Here is a 21,486-nt window from a genome sequence, read left to right on the forward strand (position 1 = left end):
CCTATTTCAATAATTATTGATTATTATATTTTATTAAGTATAATAAATTTGTAAGAATTAACTGTTGATCCATGAAAGTAAAATATACAATATAAACAACCTTATGAGTAAAAGTATAATTTTATTGCTCTTGTTACACGTAAAATTGAATAAAGGGAATTAATAGCGCTCTCGACTTTATAAATGAATTCTCGCAAATTGCGATAATGATAATTTAATGCGGATAACGCCGGCTGTGATTTCGCTGAATCACCAATGTTCTTATCACTGAGTGCGATGTTGCAGAGCAAAAGATGAATTTCAGTGGTGTAAACATCAATAAAATTGCATAATAACAATTTAAGCAAATTGTTTATTCTTTCTCATCACAAGATTATAGTTTGATAATGCAATTTCAAATAAGTAGTTATATTTGATCTCATCCGAAATATCAATAACACGTAAAGCCATCTGGTTGTAAATTCTAAAATAATATCCATTAACACATCGCTAATTTAATCAATAATTATCGCTATTTTAAATATAAAAGATATAGATAGAAAAGAAAATATCGTTTACTTCTGATTACTAAGTGGGAAAACATTCACTGACACTCTGGCACAACTGTTTGGGTTGGCATCTATAAAACTGACGTAAATCGTTAAATCAAATCATCGGAAACAGCTCACCTTCATCTTGATCGCTGTTAAAAAAAATAATGATAATAAACTCACTCAGACACTCACTCAGACACTCACTCACATATACTGGACAGCTTTGCCACACTCCATCTGAAATAATTATTGAATTTTTATATTAACCCCTTAACTTACGATTTAGATTCGAAAATGTGGGGCCAAAGTTGCTCAAGCTGGCGCGGCGTTTGTGACTACATATTTTCCCTCATAGTGTACGGTTTATCACAAAAATAAAAATAATTTTGTGTTTTATAGTGTCGTATGAATAAATATTTTGTAATACTTGCGTTCACCATACCGGGCCATATTCACTTTTCGCCTAGCAATCGCACGCGGACTCTGCTCGTCATTTTAAGTTAAGGGGTTAATCTCGAAAGCTCTATTAAAATGATTAACAAAAAGATGTGAGTCTATATACTAATCAATAAATAATTTTATCTCCGTTTCTAAAGACAATACAATTCTTAAATAGTTTTAATTGTTTGTTAATCCATCTGAACCTCTCGAAAGCTCATAAAAAAGGTCGGATGTAGTTCAGTTCAGTATTATCATATTTATACCACTTTTTATAAGAATAAAAAGTACATATTTGTAACTCTGACTTGATATTATCAATCAATATAGAAATTCTTCTAATAAAATATCTTACGTATTTGAAATAATCGAGCTACTATTTGAGGAGACAGGATTTAATAAAACTGAATATTAGAACCACTATGGATGTTTTTATTGATTTCTTGTTAAAAATGTTTACATATAAGCATAATGAATCAGTATTTAAATAATATCTTGCATGCAGATTCTCAATGCACACTATTTTACATCGGTGGTGGCAAAGCGTCAAGATTTGATTCATCCAGATCGAAATTAATGAAACAATAATATACCGACCTAAACGAGAGAGCGGACGCTTTGCCATCACTGAACTTAACGATGGGATGTATTTTTCATTTAATTAATATATTTAGAAGTGCATATATTTAAACTTAAATCTAAAAATCAAATGTATTCACAATATCGATCACAAAATGATTTTAATGTTATTTCAAAACGTTTACAATTACTCTTTGATAGCGCGCTTATTGTTGGTTGTATAATATTTTGTTTTTGTTTGTTTACGTGGGAATGTGAACGCATTGCAGTGACAGTTTCTTGTTTTATATATATTTATAATTTATTAGTTTTTTGTTTATAATTATCTATAATGAAATATATTACTTTTTATTATATTATATAACAATGCAGAAATAATCGTTATAATATAATAAGTACTGTACGCAATATTAAGTATTCCCGTGCGGTGAAGATTAGGTATCCGGATGTATTGGTCGATTAGCAGAGAGATGCTAGGATGATGTTCAACATTGTTATGATTTGGTACATCACATTTAAAGTGTTGACTAGTGAAACAGATATATATATATATATATATATATATATATATATATATATAGACATATATACATACACATGTATATATAAAGAGTCAGAAAGATAACAGAGAGGTGAGTATAGCGCTATGAAGTTAAGCCATTTGTTCGAATACATTTCACTAAATTAATAACAGCACACGACTAACCCATACATCCGGACTGACAAGAAGGCTAAAATCATTCAATCACTAATTACAAGGAGAAACCAAGATTTGAAAACAGATAATAGGTATCGTTAAGAATGCAGAACGTCGAATGCCGTACTTCTAAATGTTTATAATATTCACTAGACTATAGAGTACAGTTAACACTTAAGTACGTACATACTAACTATTTATAACAATTTTTATTTTAAATTTATTTTCTTGTATATATATAATTTTTCAATGTATATATATACTTTTAATAATAAGGGGTAAGGTATTTTTACTCGTTTTCTGCATTTAAAACTAGCATAACAGAGCATCCAAAACATGTACATGTCGTTACATATTCGAGATCGCAAAATCGGCAGTTTTTTAGGTCTCTTGCTGTAAAAATCGAGCGCGCGTCTCGTGACGAGAGCGTTGGCCAGATTTTTCCGCAACATATTGAACATGTCCACATTTAATAATGCAAAAATCTCTATTTTTATTTATTCTTTTTATATTGAACAACGAAATCTTATTTACACAACGCAATTTATTATTTATATATATATACTTCTTTTTTTAAATAATATTTGTTTATTTTTTCTTTTAATCTTGTAACATTCGCTCTTATCACAACATTAAAGATAATATGTATGTTACCGTGTAGCATAGGCCATTCGGCTACAAATTCGGTCAATTCGGCGACTAACTGCGATTACAAACGGTCTTGTTTATATTTTTCTAATTTAGCGAGACAGCTTTATACACACAGGAGCGGTTAATAGCACGACGAAGGTCCGACATGGCGCGATCGGGACGCGCTTCTTCCATACGGCTTTAAATATATGCGACTTAGCAGGTACCATGAATAACGCGACTGTGAGGTGCTCCGGCGGTTATGCACATATCACGTATACCATATAACCGTTTCGCGATCAAAAACAAACGCCCCATGTTTACACGATAACGGATCCTTTTGATTAATATTATGAGCCGACAACGGAAACAAACGGATTCTCAAAAGGTCACCGTATAACCGGTAACCTTCGACAGCGCGCCGTATAACCGGGACGCTGGTTAGCAGCAAATGATGGCAACAGTTATCAAACGAGCCACCAACAAATGTTAATGCGTACTATACAATTAACATTTTACAGCAGCATTTCTCAGCAGCATACTCAAACATAATTGAATTTTTTATCACGTAATTAACGCAGTGCTATGCATCACACTCAAAAGTTCATTAAATTTTAATAATATTAAACAAATTTGAGCATGTGTTGGATTAAATTACACATTAAATTTACATAATTGAACTTGAACTAAACTCAAAGATTAACTGTATTTTGTTAACCTTACGATTTAATTCAAATATCACATTGAATTTCAATTACCTTTGAGAGTACGAGAAAAATTTACAATCTAATGTCATCAGATTTGTTTTCATCATTCAATTGCTACATATTAAGTCAGGCGCAACTTTTTGAGTTCAAAGATTAAATTAAGTACCGGCCGCCCGCAGACGGGCATGCGAGCTTTTCTCCCCCCACCCAATAGCCAAGCGGAAGAGGCTCGAAAGCTTTCTTATTTCCGCAAAGCTCGGAATCCGCCATCTTGGGAAACGCGAATCCGAAAACGGATATATGATGTTACGCAACGATTTCACTAGATACACATATACAAATGCCACATATATATACTTAATCGTACAACCCGTTTAATCCAAGATGGTTGACGGATCCTGATAAATGGTAGATTTATTATTTATTTTTATGTATACATACAATCTATATGATTATGAAATTTTGTTGAATCATCCGTTATTGTATTTGAGGTGAAATATCAATATATAATTGTCATAAAATATATTTACATACAACAATATATATATTTATATCAAATATATATTATGGTGCAAAATATGATCAATACTGTATATTTAACATACACGCGCACATATGCATATATATATGTATATATATATATATATATATATTTATATGCATATAAAGCAATATCAACATCTATTTAGTTTTCGATATTCTGCAAATAATAATGATCTTAAATTACAAATAGAATATTACATTTAACAGCTAAGAATTTGCAGTTTCACAAATACTGCCAGTCACCAAATGGTATTCAGAATATCATTCAAAACAATTTAGCCAATAATGTAAGATGAAATACAGATGATTATAGAAACATTCAGAATTTATACACTATAAATATGAACATTAATACTATGTACCACTTAAAATGTGAAATCTGAATACGTCATTTGATGACTGCGTGTAACAAGAACTTGTTATAGATTATAACAATTATAATTTAATATATCTTTTTCATTTTGTGAACCCCAAAAGAGCATTCCTCGCGTTCTTGACACGACTTGTGTGTGTGTGTGTAGTTGTGTATGTATGTATCATGTAGATGTGTGTATCCTTTATTATTCAACGGTATGGTGTGATCGATGATTTATCTCTTAGTTATTGTGGAATATGCGCTTTTATCATTTGAATTTATAATTTAATTACATAACTCTACAACACTCGAAGTAAATTGCTCAGCCTCTACTTTTTTGTTAAAATGTTTAAACAGAATAATACCCGAAAACCGCGCAAAATGTCTACGGTAATCAACTGCCACCTATTATGGCGCGGGGTTAACGAGATAATCAAGTAACTATTTTATTTATTATAGTTGAACTCTCTTTCTCTCACGGACTAAGTATTTTTTTAACCTTAATTTATTATATCATCATAATTAATTCTTAAACTCTTTAAAGTAATTGTTTTTATTTAATTAATATCTAAGAGGCGGGGATTGTATCTTATTTATTTTATTAAAGGGGAGAGGGGGGAATTTTTTTATGTTGGGCACGGCCCTGCCTTCTAACGTTTCATGTTATGTATAGGATCGTACAACTGTTTTGTGCTTTTGTACGATTTAGTTAAAACTTTAAATTTTTGTTAATTTTTTGGTTACGCGACGACTCGTGAATCCACATTAGACGAGGTGACTCTCTATCCAGTGCTTCCCAAACTTCAAATGTTTTACTTGTCACCTCTCGAATCAAACACTTGGTACTTAATAATAACTATTAATGTGTCGTGTAAATGTGATGTCGATTGTTTAGTGAGTGTCGCTTTGCGAGCGCGTGTTTTGTGTGACGATGGAATGATCTTGTGTCGTGTAATATGTTCGTGTATCATGTAAATGTTATTTATGTAGATGTATGTTTTGGTATTTTCTTGTTATATTTATCTATTTATTTATTATGCGTTGGTAGTGTTAAAGTTAAGACGGCCGATGAATCGTTGTTGATAAGCGTCTGATGCGGCGCGTCACTGCTTTCCTTAGAAGTCGACCATGAGCTCGAAGTGCACGGAGCCCCTCCTGTCGGCTCTGTCGTGGATAATGTTCTGCGCCCATGCCTTGCACTCAATGTTGATCAAGACTCCAACTGAAAACGATTTAATAGCAATTAGTAAATATCAAGAGTGCATTTTTTAAAAGTATTGCCTTACGCATCTATCTCTACTACATTAAACAAAATTGTAATTGGTTGAACAATTAATGCCAATCAGAGGTAATGGATAAGCTTCCATTATATCAAAGGTGATAAAAACTCTAATATGCCAAAATAAATTTGAATGCCCCAAAGTATGTACCGAATTGGTTAAAACATAAAGACCGCGACATGGACAGAATCAACGATAAAATACTAACATATTCAGACCATTACAAAATCCGCCTCGAGAATCATCCAAACTCACTTGGCATAGAACTACGCCACAGCCCTACCAAGGCAATATTGAAAAACAAATTTATGTTACATTAATATCTGTCAATTTTCAAAATCTATTCAAAGAAAATTCAGAAGAATTTGTAGTTTCGAAGTCATATTTTGTATTCTATAGTTTTATTTGCTCATTTCAAGACAGGTCTAAAAATTACTATTTCATTAGAAAAAAAAATTATATGCAAAGTAATTTTATATTGAACCAAAACAATTCTAAATTCAAGATTGAGAATATAAAGTCAGACGTATGATTTGTTAATAAATATTATTATATTTCAACCCAAAAATGTTAATAATTTTATATGGAATAGAATAGACTAAAAATTAATCCTGAAATGTTTCATTACTAAAGAAGTTCCATATTTAGAATAAATGCGCTGCCAATTTATCCTTATAAAATAACTAACTGGTCAATTAAATATTACTACGAATATCTTATTCGATTAAGGATTTTCTGAAAAATTTTATAGTGTCAATTAAAATTTGTATCAAATTCAAAATTTGCATACAATATGTAAAAAATAAGAAATTACGATAAATTATGAAAAAGTACAGAAAATAACTATCGAATGAATTCAAATAGTTACAGAAATTAGTTAAAGTACATTCATGATAAACGCCTTTATGAAGATTTCAGGAAACTCAGCCGTGGGTCGCATCAAATATGAAATTAATAATTTCACGCTTCACCAAACAAGAAATACCTAAGGGAATTCATTGCATAAGATCCTCCTAGATTTCCGGAAATACCTTAGTACGTTATATCGGTTTCATCATTACGTCACTGATTATAACCATCATCACTGAAATTTTTGTAAACGTCATAAATGCCACTATAAAATACTGATTAATTTGAAAAAGTCTAAAAATAACACGATGCATCATAAAACCCGAGCGGAATGCAATATAAAATAGACAGATATTGACTTTGATGGTGATTATTGATTTCAAATGTCATTAGAGTAATTATATAGGATATGCAATACTCGCAGCGAATGTGGGCACATATTAGTGAACGAGCATGAATTGAAATATTTTCACATACAAATAGTACTTTGTCAGATAATACCAGTACATTAATATGCATAACTCATGCGTCATAATTTAATTTTGCAAGGTACATTTATTTTATTGGGTTAATTGACGCGTGAATTGTGGTTGGCAAATTCACATTTGTGGTTATCTTTACACGCTAACAATCAGAAGAGGTCGTAATATAAATATAATTATTAAATCATTAAATATGCTTTTGATTATTAATTATTATCTAACTCATGTTAATAATAAAATATAAAAATGGTCAATCATGAACCCTTGCTATATTATATTGACCCTCTATGGGTCTGCGTTACCTTTGAATCACATTCCAATTTTTTCAATATTTTACCAAATAATTACAAGTTTTTTCGTAAAATGATGGCTAATTCTTAATTCTATAACGTTGCTTTGATCTTGATTCTAGAACCGTTAAAGCTTTTTCACCTAAAACAACATGTTCATATAAACCGCATTCCTTGAAAGTCTCATAATTTATTAATACCAAAAAATTTGTTTAAGTAGAATTGTTGGTTTTCCATTTGCTTATATAGGCTTAGAATTACTAAATTTTTGTTTTCCTAACTTTTTTGGATGTAAGACAAAAATTTGGCCGATATAGGGTTAATATTGATATGGACTTGCAAGTATTAGAAAGCACAAAAAAACTTGAAATAATTTTGAGGAGGTAAAAAAAATTGAGCTTAGTATAATACTTTAATAATTCTTTCAGAAAATTATCTTTATGAACTACGAATAGCCTGCGTCGTTGAAATGGAAACAGTATCATTAAATATCTTGAACTTTTGCGATAAAAATTATTTAGATTTCAATTGGCAATCATTAGTAGGATAAGAGGCAAAATATAATCTACTTGATATGCAACAAAATTTATGTTAAGTTATTCCATTCTTCTATTTTACAAATGAATTACATCTATAAAATATTGAGAGCTTAAAGAGTAAAAGCTCATTAATAATGGTAAATAACTTCTTATTTACGATATCCCTAAATAACTTGTTAAATATAAAAACTTATACCGTCTATAAATTATTCCATGCTTCTATTTTCCAAATAAATCACATCTCTAAAATATTAAGGGCTTAGTAAAAAAAAGTAGAATATTTGTCTTTAATAATAGTAAATAACTTTTTATTTACGATATCCCTAAATAATTTGTTTAACATAAAAAGTTATATAGTTGGCATTAGCAGTATCTGCTGACCCGATTCTGAGGGTTGGAAACATTTTTTTTCACCCTCCCATCCCCATGCCATTCGGAACAATCGCCCGACTTCGATCCATCCCCACCCTCCGTTGCTCGGAAAACTTCGCGAAAATTCGCTTCTGGAAAATCGGAAAACGGGCAAAATCATGACGTCACATAGCACGTCACGACCTACAAAGCGTGTTCTGGCCGGTCGATGCGCTGTTACCACGCGGGCGCGAACTAACGGTTGAATTAGGCCTATATCTTGGACTACAAATGAAGGAACCTCGAACAAATATATATATATATATATATATATATATATATATATATATATATATATATATATATATATATATATATATATATATATATAAATAAAATCCGACATTATATAAGCCGATCTTCTATAAGTCGATCGATAAATTATCTGATGGGTCGAAGAAACTTTACAATAGAAATGTGAGTGGTTACAGCTAAAATTATACATTTATAAATATATTATGTTCTAAATATTTACAACAAATTCAGATGCTCATGTATAGAATTAGATGATAACTATATTCATAACATGTTTTAAACTATCAAAATGACGTGAAACTAAACTTCATTTCTAATAATAGTCTGAAAAAATATCTTTTTATAATTTCGAACTTCAAAATTTATGGAACTTTAAGGGCACCCAATTAAATAAAATCAATGATTTAATTATATAATACTTCTTAAAAACTACAAGATATATAGATACAATATCCATAGCAAGGAAAAATGGATGAAAATGCTAAAATGCTAAATATACCTATTATTATTATATCTCCAAATGCATTAGCTTCATAATTTGATTCATCACAATGCAGTTTATGATAACAATTGAAATGATCCGACTAATTGATCATACGCTAAAAAAATGAATTATTCTCACACCGTTAAAATTTTATTGGAAAAAGTACAGTAAAAATGATGTTATGTGAGGAAGTGATTTTCCTTGTCTCGAAATTAAATTTTCCTGTATAAATGTAACATTCATGATAATTAAATTATACATCGATTTAACGCCAAATGTCTTTAAAATAGAATATACCTCAGAAAAAAATTCTATATCATTCACTGAGTTTGAAATTCAACCAATCCCAATGTTGGAAAGTTAAATAATACACTATTCAATATCAACAATATTTTCCATTATAAATAAATTTAATTGCAGTTTACGATAAGAATTGAAATGATCCGATTAAACAATTATAAAAGAAAAAAAAATCCCACATCATCAAAATTTTGTTGGGAAAAGCGCAGTAAAAATAGTGATTTTTCTTTTCGCGAAATTCAATTCGATTACTGAGATAGTAGCTTGATGGCATTTAAATTATTCAACGCTGAAGTTTTAAAATAGAATATACCATCGAGAACTGTATTTAAAATTCAATCAATATATGTATTTAAAAGTAAATAATACACTATTAGATAGATATGACCATTTATAATGCAATTTTCTTTTATAAAACTATATTATAATTCACACTATGTCTCATTCCTTAACATTTCATCCCAGCAAGTTTTAGGAACCTAATAGATTCGATTCGAGCATAATGATCATTCTAGATGTTAGCCTTAAAAAATATCTACTCTTCGAACAAAACTTTGAGCTGGTCTTGAAAAGTTGTGTATCCCTAAACTTTCCTAAATGCTGCTACCTTGTAAGCAGCATCTAATGTCAGAGGCAAATTATTCGTCACAGTTTTCTTATTGTTAGTTTGTCTCCTAAGGGATCTCTTAAATAGGTAGGCAACGTTTATACGTCTGTTTCTTCTTGTTTCTAGTTTGTTTGCGACGGAACTATTAGCGATAGGTTCTTGGACTAAACTTTTAGGACGTAAATTAGAGAAAAGATAATACAACTTTGTGTAAAACGAGGTAGTTCCTCCACACTTGTCAACCGACTGGAAGAACTAGAATTTAGACGTACGTAAGAAACATGAAATGAAATATCTTGTGATGATTCGAGGTCTTAAAAATATATTTAATGGACTTCACCAAATGAGTTTCAAATTTAGTGTATTTTAGTGATTTCAAATATATCTGAATAAATAAATATATTTGAATATTAAGGGGCCGATCCTGCGTAAAACACATCAATGTTATTGCAAGGCTATGTTTACGAAGGGCTTCTCATATAAAATGGTACTAAAATCCGTCAAAATGTAATGTTCTTGCTGTGCGATTTGGCGTTTTGCAAATAAAATGTAACTTCACTCATATGTTATTATGCCACCTCACAAAGTCGCAGTTATGATATAGGTTAGATTTTCTACTTAAAACGCCCAACTGCACAGCAATCACATAGAATTTAGATAGTATTTAGTCCCATTTTGTATGAGAAGCGCGTAACATAGCCTTGCCATAAAATTAGTCTATTTACAGCAGAATCGGTCTTAAATTCTCTTATTAGGATCCTTCAACGTCGGATAGTGATTCCACTCAATTCTCATATCTAACTACCTGGAAATTTTATATTGTACCTATAAATTTGATTATTATACACATACCATATCAATCGATTCCTTTATTTTTTATCTACTGATATTTTTTACCATCGTGGGTTTTTGAACTTCTTTTGACTTTAATGAAATATCGATGTTTTGAGCGCTTTATCTGATACGGATTGAATCCATCGGAAAAGCGGTGGGATTCAGACACAAATGATTCAATAAAGCTACTGACCTATGAAGGAAAATCTCTTTGCATTAATAAGAGCTCTTGAATATGTTGGCATTCGGCCAAAGGTATTATTATACATAATGAATGCAATTCTATTCTTTTCATCTTTACATTTTTACGTGAATGGATGCATCATTTCATTTGCATACATTTGTATTTGAATTATATGCAGTGTTATGAGCGTATTATAATGTACTATATGATGCGCTGATGATCCTGGATAAGGTGTGAAAAAGATCATTCCTTCGTAAAAACTGATACCAGAAAAAATATTTGCAAAAGCATGAAAACTAGTTATAATGTGTGGCAAGATTTAAAAATATTTTTTAAGGAAACTTATATAATTAAATTTTTTTTTTTATTTAAATCCTTGTTAGAAAGCTCTGTAAACGTAATGTTCAAAAATATTTCTTCGAAAATATTGGAATGTGAAACAGATGAGATAAAAATGGGTTTAATATAGCGAAAAACCCGTATAAAATAGCATAAACTATTATTTTCAGTTAACATATTTAAAGCTGAAAACTCGACCTTGAACCTCTAAAATGTAATTTTACATACATATCGTGATATCCTTATACAGGATATCGATCTATAGGAACTCGAAGTACTACAAAACTTTTTCTAGCTCGACAATATAACTGCCTAACTTAATTTTTGACATAAAACTTCAGAAAATTTGACTGGGCGAATGTCGACCGTTATTACTCCTGATGTTTATACATTATAATTATATAAAAATATAAAGACCCTAAATCAGTCTGCAATCCTTCGTTAAGAACTTCACTAAAATCTAAACTCTACAATCGACACATTATCTACTCTATATTAACTCATTGTCAGTATTAAGAAATTGATTCAGTACATTTTTCTTGTTAGTCTGATACAGCAGTAACTATATCTGGTTCTTCGACAGGAAGACAATTAGCGATTAGGAACAAAAATTCTCAAAAAATACATTTAAACAAAATAATATTTAATACCATTTAAGCATATTTGATACTACTAATTTGTAAATATTAATATGTGGAAGTTATATATAATGTAATCAACTTTTACCTTTCGGCCGCTCAAAGTACACTGCGACTAATGGGCTGAGATATCCTTCAACATTGGTGAAAGGGTAGTAAAATCCTGGGAAACCGCGGCGAGGGATAAATTGAATGGCACCCATATTTTCAACATCGGCTGGGTTCTCACCCTCGCAAGATACCCACACTGTATCCATCTGAACATAAAAAATAGATTAGATGAGGATAACCATTAAGATAATACATTTTCAATTATACTGTTAAATCAATTTTATTACTAGTGAATATGTAACTTCAGAACTAAGTTGATCACTCTCATTCAAAGTTTTGATTTAGTTACATGCATCTACATGCTACATCAATGCGTTTCTTAATATGAGAAAATCATCTTATACTAGAACGTGTTCCATATTCTCAAGAGATTCATTATTTAGATTTCATGGGATTCGCAAATTACAGTTCATAGAGAACAGGATTCATTAATTACACTTCATAAAGTTAGGAGTTCTTAAACTACAGTTTGTAGAGTACATAAAATATTCAGTATTTAGGGATAGGATTGCTTACCCTGCAATTTAAATATATTGTAATATTATATTTACTGTTATTGTAAAGTTACAAAAAATAATTTTAATTATAGTAAATATCGTTTCTAACGATCTGCCAATAAAAAGTACTAACATTTGTACCTATCAACAATGAAATTGTTACCTAAATTAAACTATTACCAGAATTTAATTATTATTCGCAAAGATAAACATCAATTTAAGTAAAATATTTTATTAAGTAAAAAAGATTTAATTAGGTATGGTTTTATTTTCCTTCATTACGGTAATGAAAATAATTTCTTTCCAATGATTTTCTCTAGAGACAGTTTAATGACGTGGCTATTATAAGTGTGAAATTATGATTAAATTACAGATTCATAAATCTTTTATCAAAATCAGATTTAAAAAAAAATACATACAAATTCCACTTTTCTACGCTAGCAACTAGATTAAGAAATAATATTCAATTAGAATCAATGTCGGATGGCTAGTTTTGTAAATAGTTTCATTTTTGAATTTAACCAATATTAACCAATATTATTTCATATCAACAATTAATAAATATTATTTAGTTGAAAGTTATTGCTATCACTTATCTATTATCAATATGAAATAAAAATAGTTGGAAAAATTGATAACCCTAAAAACATCTTACATCTGAATTTATTGATTTCTATACCAAAGCCTCTGTAAGCTGATTTTCCACATGATGCAAAATTTGCGCTTCATATCCGTATTCATGAAACGGAATCCATTTCATCCTGAATTATTACACGAATAGGTTGGGTTATATCACGTATTATATTATTAATACAAGTGTTTCGCAGGGTCAACAGTAACTTATATTACGTCTAGATATTGCAAGTTACAGATCACCAGAAGTTTGCCCGAACTTCCTTGATTTCAAATTGTTTGCACGTTATGCGACGACATTATTTGTCACGATGAATAGAGTGAAATGATACTATATTCAAAATAAAATTAAATTAAAGGATAGAGTAACAGAATCAGTATTTAGCCAATTCAATGTTAAGATTATATATATGAAAAAGCGAAGTTTTACTGTACTTATTTTTATATGACAACTCAAATGACAAAGAGTGAGATAAAGAAGTTAAACTATTATTATTCATACTTCTTTCTTCATTATTCTCATATATAATATTTTTTTGAAGGTTTGAAGTTTCAAACAGAGATTTTGAAGATTACGAATTATCAAAACAACTTTATTACGATTTTCTTTGAATTTGAACTAATTTAATAAATTTAGATTATAACCAGCCATCACCTTGATTCTTACGACATTGCTATCGAGAGATAAACGGCAATGTTTGAAAATCCACAAGAAAAGTATTTTCTTTAGTTGTGAGCACTGTTGTTTAGTTTACGAGACCTTAATATAATCTTTAAATATAGATAATTTAATTTTTTTGAGAAACAACAAAAAAGCATTTCAACTATGATGCAACTAGCTGGGATTTTTACTGAACATAGTCAGATGATTGTTTTATTTGATATGTGTTATTTGTTATGATATAATTGGTTTGGTTTTCACAATATAGTTGTTCGAAGTTTGTGCCCTTCCCTACCCTATGACAAATCGAATTTGCAATTATATTGAACATAAAATTGATAAATATATTAAAATTTTAACTTACCGTTTTAGGGTTGCGTCCTCGTTCGCTAGCGATGTGGTCTTTCAAGTCTTTTGGCATTTTCTCGGGAAGAACGTCGGTGCTGTTATAATATTGCGGTTTCCAGCCGTAAATCTTAAAATGAGAAAAAATCACGTAAAATGATTTAGGTCCATATAAATAGAATATATATACGATAGCGTGTGTTAAAACTATGACGTACTTGAGTTCTATAATTATTACGTTGACATAGTTGCGTGTTTAACGTATAAAACGTTTAAAAATAATTTCGATGATATCTAGTGTCATACGTAGAGACATGTACATTGAAATTACAATATATGTTAACAAGGTACAAATTTTTCTACTTGTATAAGTACACAAATAAGCTGAGTAATTGTATGTATCAATTCATACTGAAACTACTACTAGTAAGAAAAATAAAACTGAAAAAGAATTAAAAAATAGAAAATAGTAAAAAATTAGGATATGTGTTTTGCGTTAAATCAGAAAGCATCCTTCTGTTATAATTTACAATATAAATGTGTTATTAAATAAATATTATTATTAAAAACTGAAGAAAACTTCAAGAATTGGTTCAGATCAGAAAATGCTTTTCTACTGATATCTAAGGTGTAAAGTTCCAAGAAGTAGAAAGCAATATGTTTTAATATCTTCCAATGCTGAAGGCAATTTCTCTCAGCTCAGAATATAACTAGCAATATACTAGTCCATACGCAGAATTGCAAACCACACAAAAAAGTTTAATCTCACAGATATCTTTCTTCACCTGTGGGAAGTGAAATAAATGTGTTTCCGTTTAGGGTATAAAAACATTTATTACGTGTTCAAATTAAATACGATTCGAATAACTTTCAAAATGAGGTATTTAGAATACTATATTGCTGTAATCTACACGAGGTTTACCTATATCACCTGCGCTTTAATAAGGAATATAGTTTCTTATATATAAAACTATTTATAGGACGTTTAAATTAAGCTTAAGAAGACACTAAGTTCTATGTGATTTACTTCTTTAGAACACGAAAAAGTAAAGTAAAATCACCAAAAATGTATTTATGCGATAGCAAGGTAATTAAGATTTTTTTTATATATTGAATTAAAGTTATGACATTTTGGTGAATATAATAATAATAAACTATAACAATTATTATTAGATTACGAGTTTTGTATCCTATCAGTTGAGTTACATTATATCGTTTATTATGTATTTATTTTTTATATTCAATACATTTTATTGAGAAGATAAAGTTAGTTAAATTATATAAACTCTTTTAATATTTTAATGCACAATTTCCTGGTCAATTGTATTTTATATTTAAAAAAGTGAAAAATGAACAAAGCAAAAAGTTATATATAGTTAGAACTTCAAAATAATTTAGAACGTTATGATAAAGGTATGTATGACTCATACATACCTTTAACATAACGTTCAAAATTATTTTAACATAATATCAATTACTCATACAGTATGAGTAAGTGATAGTATGTTAAAATTTGCTAACAACTTGCCCCAAATCTACTGTATTAATGTATTGCCAACATGTAAGTTCAAAATAAACAAAAAAAGTTTTTTTATATATTATTGGAATATCAAAGAGAAATTAAGGGTTCTATGAGCTTCTGTGATGATTTTTACGGATACTCAAACCGAAACCGAAACCCAAACATATGTATTTTTTTGTTTATTAAATCAAAATATAAAAATTTTCTCCTTGATACTATTCATTTAATTATTTGCTGTTATTTGTGATTATAGTAAGAATATTTTTTTATTGCAATATACCTACTGAATCATGTATAAATCTCGACTTTCTTTTATTACGAGTTCGTATCCTATAAGTAGAGTTACTTTATATTGGTTATCATGAATTTATATTTTATTTTCAATACATTTTATTGGTAAAATTAATCATCGGAATATATTTACTCTTAATAATTATTTTATTGCACAATATTCTGATCAATTGTACTTTATATGTAACAAGGTAAAAATAAAAAGCAAAAAGTTATATCTAGTTAGAAGTTCTAAAATAATTTAGAAAGTTATGATAAAGGTATGTATAAGCAAGTATGTTAAAACTTTCCTCAATTTACTCTATTAATGTATTGCCCACATGTAAGTTCAACATATACAAAAGAAGTTCTTTTTATATATATTTGGAATATCAATGAGAAATTAAGGGTCGTTTTACGGATACTAAACCCAAACCCAAAGCCAAACGTATGTATTATCTCTATAAGATAAATTTTTATTACAATTTTTGTAATAGTGATAAATTTTTCTTATACATGTAGCAATGCCGGGTAAGGGTTATTTTCATTCGGAAATATTGTTATCTATATTTTCAAGTGAAACAGATGTCACTACTGCTTCAAATCGAAGCGGGTATCAAACCAGGCCCTTTGATTGAAATCAAGAATACTAAGTTATAAATCAGAAATTGGGGGTCCTATAATTTGTGGTGATTATGATGATTTGACTCAACTAACTACGTCGATCTTATAGATGGTAACCCGAGTAGTTATCCAATCTCTATATGATAAACTTTATACTACAATTTTTGTAGTGCTGAATTTTTTTTTTGATGCAGCAATTCCCGGTAAGGGCTATTTTCACTAAACATTTGCTCTTATTTTTGAAGTAAAAAACCAGTGTCACTTCTGTTTGACATAGGGCTGCCTGAGGCGGATAAAATTTGGAAACTCTTGCACTATTCACTAATGTTGAGATGTAAGATTAGAAACTAGGAGTCCCATACGTTGTGATGATTTGATTTAATCTAACTAACCACGTCGATTTTGTAGATGTAACCGAAATAGTTATCCTATCTCTATGTGATGAATTTGATTACTACAATAATGATGCATTTTTTTGTACATGCAGCAATACCAGATACGGGCTATTTCACTTGGAAACAAATTGTGATCTATATTTGAGATTGCAAATTTAATTCTTAAGGGGCACACCAAGTGTGACAACCTAAAAAAAAGCCATTTTTGGGAATTAAAAACATAAAAAACTAGTGAATCCATGTATTAAAAATTTAAAGGTTTATTTAAAACATGTTTTGAGAATACACAGTAAAATTTTTAAATATTTTGAAATGATACGCGATCTCTGGCGTCGCCGAAAAAATGATCGTTATACTATATACTATATATTTCTTTTTTAAATGGTTGTAACTCAAAAACTATTTAAGATATCGATTTAAATTTTAGTTTGTTGTTTTTAAAGGTACAACCCATCGAAATATGGAAAAAAAATAAATTCGATTTTTTGAAAATTTCACACTAGGTGTGCCCCTAATTTGAAATCGAAGTTAAGAGTTCTATAAGCTTTGACTTAAACTAACTACGCCCGTTTTATAGGCGGTAAACACAAATAGTTGTCCCATCTCTATATCATAAGTTTCATTACTACAATTTCTGCAATGATGATTTTTTTATTGTTGCAGCAATGCCGGATTATTTTCACTTGAAAACATATTGCGATCTATATTGTCACAATGGCTCGACATCAGGCTGCCCGTAGCGGGTATCGAATCTAGGACCTCTAGGAGTGTTAAAAAATACGTACATTTTAGTGTACATTTCAGTACTATTTTTAGTAGTATATTTCAAATGTATAAAAGTAAACCAATTAAATAGGAGTGCAAAACAATGCATTGCAACTCCAGTAGCTATAATTGTAGAGTCAGTTGCAAAGTAGTTTTCCTATTTGAATAGGTTGAATACATTATATTCAAATTGCTAAATGAAAAGTAAAGATTATAAAATATTATTATGGCCGTTGTAATGAAGGTTTCCGTTGCCTGATTTATACGGAAGCTCGCAGCCATAGCGCAGCGTGACTGGAGTTAAGCTGCCGGGGGTCTGGTCTCTCCTTTAGTGATACATTATTAAGAGTTCGGAAATAGAAGTGTGGCCTTGAAAGAGTACGACCGGATTGCAAATGTCAAAAGCCGGTGTGTCGTGTAGCACGCATGCATTATATATTAAGGTTTGTATTAGATTAGGCCACTATCACACCGAGGGTTTCTTCTATCTTCCGGTAGGTTCATACTATGTGTGTTAGTGGTTACAAAGAGTAAACAACGAGTCAATCGATTTCAAAGTACTATTGTGGAAAATTTCCGAACAAGGCATTATGATTGATTCATTCTTCTGTGGATAACAATACAAAAAAGAAATCTATAAGCAAAATGGATTGTTCTGATTAATGGAGCGGCGATATCAAAACGAATTTAATTACCTAACCATGGGCGAAGTTCAACAAAACAAAATTTTATAAGGTGCAAAACCGACAATATGTTATGTAAGTAGCTTTTTTTAATTTTTTGAACAGCGATCAGAACTTATGGGTTCTATGAGCTGTTGTGATTAATATCCTACAAAACTACGTTTGTTTTATTATAGATGACAACCCAAAACAGTTGTCTCATCTCTATGTGCTGAACTGTTATATTACAATTACTGTAATAGTGATGCATTTAATTGGTGCAGCAATGCCGCATTAGGGCTGTTATCACTTGGAAACATATTGCTTTCTATATTTCCAAGTAAAAATCGTTGTCTAACTGCCTGACAACAGGCCGCTCGAAGTGGTATCGAACCCGGGACCTCTGAAACAATTCCCGTCGCTCCTAACCGCTTACTCGCTTACCTACGGGCGAGCCCTATGTAAGTAGTGACTACGGTTTTTACTTGGAAATATAGGTAGCAATATGTTACAAAGGGAGTAGGCAAAGCTGCATCATACTGAATCATAAGTCAGCCCTATTAGATAAATTCTAATACTAAAATATTAAGTATAGATGGATCACACTGTGGGTTACCATCTAGAAATACGAGGTGAGGAAAAGTTTTAGCCTAACAGCTTATGCGACGTAAAGTTCTGATTTCTGTTATATAAATATTAAAAAACATCTAATCAGTAGAGCATCTTAAAAAACTTCTGCATTAATGAAATATTCGCCCAATTACAGTTTTTGTAATAACAATTTGTCACACAGAAATAGGACAACTGTTTGGGTTGCCATCTGTAGAATAGACTAGTATAAATATAACATAAGTCAAATTAGCACAACAGTTTATAGGACTCAAGTTATTCTCGACTAATATCAAGTGAACTAAAGAGAGATTTCACCAGGCAATGCAAATTTCTAATAAAATAAAGAACTTTTCAGCTTGTTAATTTCACACGATTATTTGAAATAGCTCCATCATTCAAGCAATCTGCTGTATCAAATCAAAGCAATTGAACATGTATGAAATACATCAGATTTGATGTTAATAATTAGATCCTTAACGTGAAACTGCTCATTTTTTGAGTAATTTTTACTCAACGCACATCATTGCTTATTTAGAAGTTCTAGTAAGAAAACCTGAAAACTAAAGGAAAAAAGCTCTCATCTCAAAAAACTTCAAATATCCTAGTACTTGATAAAATATATAAGGAATATTGATACTTATTACAAAGAGGTGTTTATAATTGTATAAGAGAATGAAAAAACAGTAAATTAATAAAAACTGTTTCATGAAAAAATAAACAAGTGGAAAAAATGTGAAAACAGAGTAAACATGAATTTCCTTAAGGCAGAGGACAAGTAAAAAAAGGTACAATTTACAGTAAATAGTAGATGAAAGTATACGCGAAAAGCAGGCAGAAAAAAAATAAAGTGGTATCAGACTTTATCATGTTTAAAAATGTTTCCAAATCGAGGGCTTCTTATAAGCCATCAGTCATCTACAAACCATATAATTTATTTTTATTTTTAGATAGAATTACGAGCCTTGCAATACGATTAGATACATATGCAACACAAATATCATCTTACCATATAACAATTAACATATTAAAAAAATAGAAATCCGAAAATGAATCGCAACAACAAGAGCGCACTCTTCATAGCGTAGTTGAAAAAGAAAAACTTTAGATATTCTAGAAAAATTATTTTAAGAGCAGCTATTAAAGTTTTCATAAAATCATATTTTTTGTAACAAACCTACACAAGTTAAAAAAAGTAAGTTTGCTAATAAGTTTCAATCATCCCAACTATTTCTATCACAACGACCCCTTTTTCCATAATGTACGTTGTAGATATCACATCAAAGTGTTCAGATTATATACCTGTCCATTATAACGAAATATATTCATATTTCTAGATATAAATGACGTAGTATTACGGTATTATTGTGATGCTTCCAGATATAAAATGAAACTAACAAGCGAGCTTTTCCTTCACGATAATGGTTCTCATGAATAATTGAAGAAAAAGCGCAACGGATAGCTCATATTATAAATACGCCAGCTGAATATAGAGCATACCCCATATCTAGTTATTGGAATATTTTACAATTGAAGTTATATTTTTCTAATAGAACTTTAATATTAATGGTACATACTAAATTGCAAAATCAATGATAGTATTCTCTATTCAACTACAGGCGACATATAAAGGATAGATATAGAAGATTTAGGATAAAATACAGTTTTTTTTCAATGTAATATATCTTCCCGTCGCAAAAGTTAGAGTCTTGGTCGTTACCTGACTTTCCAGCTACTTTATCCTACAATTTCTGATTATTGATCTTCTAGAATAAAATTTCTAACTTCTAACCCAAAGTGGGGCATCAACGAATAGTTTTATAACACATCATTTAAGGTTAATTTTTGCTTATTTATTAAATTTATTCATTTCTATTTTTTTTAAATCCATCTATTTAATAAGAAAATATTGTACTTTAAAATTTACACATTTATAACATGAAAGTTAGAGTTACTAATAAATACACTAAGTTTCTATATTTCATATCTTGACTTAATCTTAAATAAAATATTGTTTTGTAAGATATAGTAACAGTTCTTTTTTCAGTTGGTAATGTACTATTTCTATTGCAGTTTATTGAGAATGTGGTTTTCTTGATTTGATAGAAAATATTTGATCATATATCCAATTCAAAATTCGCTCATAAGTATTCAAAAGTATATCTACTTTTTCACTAATAAATGAACTCAATTAATTTAAATAAAATGCATTGTTATCTCGAGTGAAGATGAATATTAGCTTGAATCGTTAAATTGCAAAAAGTAGATTTGTTAGCTCAACCTATTAAGTGTTACTAAAGTTTAATTTGTTTACTCGTTAGATTAATTATTATATATTGCAATTATAAAGCTTGTGAAAAAGAACCTATACGCATTAAGAACAATAAATATTATAATAAGATGTATTTTTTCATTGCT

General features: G+C 29.7%; 1 protein-coding gene across 2 annotated transcripts in view; it reads right to left on the bottom strand.

Moving 5' to 3' along the window:
* Positions 1 to 4,745: 4,745 nt before the first annotated feature.
* Positions 4,746 to 21,486, bottom strand: part of LOC113378841 (sodium/potassium-transporting ATPase subunit beta-2) — a 406,525-nt gene continuing 389,784 nt past the window's right edge. For both annotated transcript variants that reach the window (XM_026619460.1, XM_026619461.1), the window contains exons 6-8: positions 14,241 to 14,351; positions 12,063 to 12,231; positions 4,746 to 5,704 (exon numbers count right to left, since the gene is read on the bottom strand). In XM_026619460.1, the coding sequence (XP_026475245.1) occupies positions 5,598 to 5,704; positions 12,063 to 12,231; positions 14,241 to 14,351 (387 nt within the window). In that variant the 3' untranslated portion in view covers positions 4,746 to 5,597. The remainder of the gene's footprint in view (positions 5,705 to 12,062; positions 12,232 to 14,240; positions 14,352 to 21,486) is intronic.

Source organism: Ctenocephalides felis, unplaced genomic scaffold, assembly GCF_003426905.1.
Source record: "Ctenocephalides felis isolate EL2017-DRISC unplaced genomic scaffold, ASM342690v1 CF-g0.4_SCAFFOLD_01886, whole genome shotgun sequence".
Classification (NCBI taxonomy): domain Eukaryota; kingdom Metazoa; phylum Arthropoda; class Insecta; order Siphonaptera; family Pulicidae; genus Ctenocephalides; species Ctenocephalides felis.